The sequence below is a fragment of the Epinephelus fuscoguttatus genome, linkage group LG2, assembly GCF_011397635.1.
Source record: "Epinephelus fuscoguttatus linkage group LG2, E.fuscoguttatus.final_Chr_v1".
NCBI classification, from domain to species: Eukaryota; Metazoa; Chordata; class Actinopteri; order Perciformes; family Serranidae; genus Epinephelus; species Epinephelus fuscoguttatus.
Window position 1 is genome coordinate 51,578,207 of NC_064753.1, and position 4,953 is coordinate 51,583,159.

The 4,953-nt window shown below is 47.6% G+C and overlaps 1 protein-coding gene across 4 annotated transcripts; it reads right to left on the minus strand.

Annotated features, from left to right (window-relative positions):
• Positions 1–250: 250 nt before the first annotated feature.
• On the minus strand, positions 251–2,110 carry LOC125900156 (uncharacterized). 4 transcript variants are annotated; one of them, XM_049594970.1, is made up of 8 exons: positions 1,865–2,110; positions 1,557–1,688; positions 1,338–1,381; positions 1,030–1,161; positions 854–941; positions 634–765; positions 370–457; positions 251–325 (listed from the first exon to the last, which is right to left on the minus strand). In XM_049594970.1, the coding sequence occupies exons 1-8, from the start codon at positions 2,072–2,074 to the stop codon at positions 273–275; spliced, it is 879 nt and encodes a 292-aa protein (XP_049450927.1). In that variant the 5' UTR covers positions 2,075–2,110; the 3' UTR covers positions 251–272. The 4 variants fall into 4 exon arrangements, 1 of the variants encoding a protein (XP_049450927.1); XR_007450823.1 differs by lacking the exons at positions 251–325; positions 370–457; positions 854–941; positions 1,030–1,161; positions 1,338–1,381 and having other exon boundaries at positions 601–853; positions 1,645–1,732; positions 1,997–2,026; XR_007450824.1 differs by lacking the exons at positions 251–325; positions 370–457; positions 1,030–1,161; positions 1,557–1,688; positions 1,865–2,110 and adding an exon at positions 1,777–1,827 and having other exon boundaries at positions 601–897; positions 1,250–1,381.
• Between the last annotated feature and the right edge of the window lie 2,843 nt (positions 2,111–4,953).

The window sequence follows — 4,953 nt, forward strand, 5'->3', positions numbered from 1 at the left end:
GACAATTTAGAGTCACCAATTAACCTGCATGTCTTTGGACTGTGGGAGGAAGCTGGAGCACCTGGAGGAAACCCACACTGACACAGGGAGAACATGTCAGAGCACCTGGGGGAAACCCACGCTGACACAGGGAGAACATGTCAGAGCACCTGGGGGAAACCCACGCTGACACAGGGAGAACATGTCAGAGCACCTGGAGGAAACCCACGCTGACACAGGGAGAACATGTCAGAGCACCTGGAAGAAACCCACGCTGACACGGGGAGAACATGTCAGAACACCTGGAGGAAACCCACGCTGACACGGGGAGAACATGTCAGAGCACCTGGAGGAAACCCACGCTGACACGGGGAGAACATGTCAGAACACCTGGAGGAAACCCACGCTGACACGGGGAGAACATGTCAGAGCACCTGGAGGAAACCCACGCTGACACGGGGAGAACATGTCGGAGCACCTGGAGAAAACCCGCGCTGACACAGGGAGAACATGTCTGAGCACCTGGATGAAACCCACGCTGACACGGGGAGAACATGTCAGAGCACCTGGAGGAAACCCACGCTGACACAGGGAGAACATGTCAGAACACCTGGAGGAAACCCACGCTGACACAAGGAGAACATGTCAGAGCACCTGGAGGAAACCCACGCTGACACAGGGAGAACATGTCGGAGCACCTGGAGGAAACCCACGCTGACACAGGGAGAACATGTCGGAGCACCTGGAGGAAACCCACGCTGACACAGGGAGAACATGTCGGAGCACCTGGAGGAAACCCACACTGACACAGGGAGAACATGTGGGAGCACCTGGAGGAAACCCACGCTGACACGGGGAGAACATGTGGGAGCACCTGGAGGAAACCCACGCTGACACGGGGAGAACATGTCAGAGCACCTGGAGGAAACCCACGCTGACACAGGGAGAACATGTCAGAGCACCTGGAGGAAACCCACGCTGACACGAGGAGAACATGTCAGAGCACCTGGAGGAAACCCACGCTGACACGAGGAGAACATGTCAGAGCACCTGGAGGAAACCCACGCTGACACAGGGAGAACATGTCGGAGCACCTGGAGGAAACCCACGCTGACACAGGGAGAACATGTGGGAGCACCTGGAGGAAACCCACACTGACACAGGGAGAACATGTGGGAGCACCTGGAGGAAACCCACGCTGACACAGGGAGAACATGTCAGAGCACCTGGAGGAAACCCACGCTGACACAGGGAGAACATGTCAGAGCACCTGGAGGAAACCCACGCTGACACACGGAGAACATGTCAGAGCACCTGGAGGAAACCCACACTGACACAGGGAGAACATGTCAGAGCACCTGGAGGAAACCCACGCTGACACAGGGAGAACATGTGGGAGCACCTGGAGGAAACCACACTGACACGAGGAGAACATGTCGGAGCACCTGGAGGAAACCCACGCTGACACACGGAGAACATGTCAGAGCACCTGGAGGAAACCCACGCTGACACAGGGAGAACATGTCTGAGCACCTGGAGGAAACCCACGCTGACACAGGGAGAACATGTCAGAGCACCTGGAGGAAACCCACGCTGACACAGGGAGAACATGTCAGAGCACCTGGAGGAAACCCACACTGACACAGGGAGAACATGTGGGAGCACCTGGAGGAAACCCACGCTGACACAGGGAGAACATGTGGGAGCACCTGGAGGAAACCCACACTGACACAGGGAGAACATGTGGGAGCACCTGGAGGAAACTCACACTGACACAGGGAGAACATGTGGGAGCACCTGGAGGAAACCCACACTGACACAGGGAGAACATGTGGGAGCACCTGGAGGAAACTCACACTGACACGGGGAGAACATGTCAGAGCACCTGGAGGAAACCCACGCTGACACAGGGAGAACATGTCAGAGCACCTGGAGGAAACCCACACTGACACAGGGAGAACATGTCAGAGCACCTGGAGGAAACCCACGCTGACACGGGGAGAACATGTGGGAGCACCTGGAGGAAACCCACACTGACACAGGGAGAACATGTGGGAGCACCTGGAGGAAACCCACGCTGACACAGGGAGAACATGTGGGAGCACCTGGAGGAAACCCACACTGACACAGGGAGAACATGTGGGAGCACCTGGAGGAAACTCAGGCTCCCTCCTGAGTGCGAACTAGGAACCCTCTTGTTGTGAGGTGACAGTGCTAACCACTGCATACATATATGTAGATACATGTATGTATGTATGTATAAATATGTAGCTGCTGTCATTGTTGTCATCATCGTCATCATCATGGCTGGCATCATTGTCGTCACCTTCATCATTATTGTCATCATTTTCTTTGTCAGCCATTATTGTCGACATCGTGGTCGTGGTCATTATCATTGCGCCGCCTTCATCACCATGGTTATCATTATGCCATAACATGTGCTTGAAGTCATGAGCTTTTATTTTGCAGGTGACGTGGCCATGTGTTTCCTGTCGTCTCTGCAAACTTGTCACAGCCCTGAAAGAGGGGGCGTGTCCACGTGACGTCACTCTGAAGGAGGGATGGAGGAAGAGGCTGAGCTCCTGGTTCATCAGATTCTTTCCTGGTTCAGTGAAGTTTTTAAAGACTCTGAGCGGCTCAAGTTAAAACATGATGATATAAATTAAAATGTTACAAACTGAATGATTCAAACAAAACAGAGATGTCGAACATCAGACCTTTAATTTAAGACGATGACTCGTAGATGGACCTGTGGCATCTTTCTAGTCTTCCGATAACTCAAAGCACTTTCACACCACACATCTCAATCACACTCCGAGGCTCTGAGGTGTCTGAGGTGTCACCTGAGACTCAGGTAAACATTCACACACACTGATGACCTGAGGGGTATTCCAGAAAGCAGGTTTAAAAACTCAGAGTAAGTTAACCCTGAGATGAGGGAAACTCTGGGTTATCCATTCCAGACAGAGAGGTAACTGAAACTCTGAGTCAGTCACCATGGTAACAGACTCTGTGAACATAACCTGCTCGCTGACAGGTTTTCTTCAATAAACCCTGAGTTTCTCTCTGTCTCCTCCCTCTTACACGCTGTTTCATTTCCTCATTCATTCAGTCCGTGTCAAAGCTTGTATCGAAGCGCATTCATTAGCGGAGATTTACCGTCTGTCACAGTCTAAATCCTGCTGGATATTAGTTTGTTACTCAGGACTGTCTGAAGTTACTGAATTTATGCACATCAGTCATTTCTTTGGACATCAGCTTTTGTCTTTACATTCAAATATTACACAGCGAGAATTCACCCTCAGCTCAGAATCAAACCTCTGTCCTTTTTATATTTATTATTTTTATAACACTGTGCACAAGGATCAGACTGTCAGTCTGTCAGAGCAGCTCCCACATGTTTATTGCACATAATGTGTAGGTCTAATTATTTAAATGTTAAAATGGGTATGAAGCTTTAGACACGTAGTATCAGTGACTAATGATCTCTATCACTGATGTCACTGGTCGCACTGATGGAACATAACTCCTATAGCCTAATATTGGGGATTATATGTTCATATTTCTGAGTGAGCAATGGTGCAGCATTTCACTGTCTTTACATTTACTACATTTGTAGCTGAAATAAAGTCACTGAATGCTGTTGAGTCAAGATACAAATAGATGTGCAACATTTTCAAATCTACTGTATTTTAACCTCAACGTCTTTTCAGGTGCAAATCACCAAACATATTATTACTGGGTCAGACTGTGAGTTTACAGTCATGTCTTTATGTCTTTGATCTATAGCCTAGCCTATATGTTTGAAATCTTCTGCCTCCTGTGTTTTTCCCCATCAGATTAAATCTGAACAAATATATTATGATATATTATTAATATAATGTAATGTATCTACAGCCTGATACACAGTCAGATTCCACCACTTTATCTTCATTAAGGAAATGTAAGTCTGATAAATGATGAATAAACTTTTTTATTAACTTTATGGTTAACTTATTGACACTTTCCTCGCTCTGACTCAGGCTCTTCTTTTAAAGATAAACGTGCACCGTCTGCTACACATGCATTAATATCTCTGCATCCACTGGATTAAAATGGAGGCGCTGTCTTTTATTGACCTGTTGCCATGGTGAATCGTGGAGTCGGAGCTCCATTGATGATGGCTTTTTATTGTCGGCTTAACTCAGAGTGAACATACTCAGAGTTGACTGAACTAACTCAGATCAGCTGTTCTGGAACCGGTAACTCAGAGTTTCCCATCTCAGGGTAAATCAGCTCAGAGTTCAGGGTTAGACTCAGAGTTTGTTGAACCTCCTACCTGGAATACCCCTCAGACATCAGGAGCAGTTTGGGGTTCAGGATCTTGTCCAGGGATGATTGGACAAGCAGACTGGAGGAGCTTCTGATTGGTGGATGAACCTGCTCTTCCTCCAGAGCCACAGCCTCCATTTCTGTTTATCATATTGTTTATTATGGTCTTGTTTTACATGTTTGATTCATTTCCTGCTCAGACAGACTCAGGTGGAAGGTGATTTTTCCTCCTTTATGTTCAGGCTCATTGTTTGATAAGAGCAGCAGATTATGATCTATACATATACATGTATATATGATAATAACTCAGTAATAATCACCACGGACACTTTTAACTCTCATTTACACTAAAACATAATTTAACTGTTACCTGGGCTCATGTGTACGTGAACCATCGTCCGAACATCAATGTGTTCACTTAACTTAACTTAACTGAGTGTGCTGTTTCTTTAGAGGCTGCAGAGCTGGACGTCTGTTGGCTGTTGGAACGAACACGTGATCAACAGCAAACACTGAACGTCTCCTCGTCTCGACCGCTGCAGTCTGATAGCTGAAGGATGTGACGCCTCGTACTGTGTCATGTTACACACACTGTTTGATCTTAAATGTGACAAGTGACAGATTTATTTTCACAGTTTAAGAAACACAAATTTTCAAACTGAG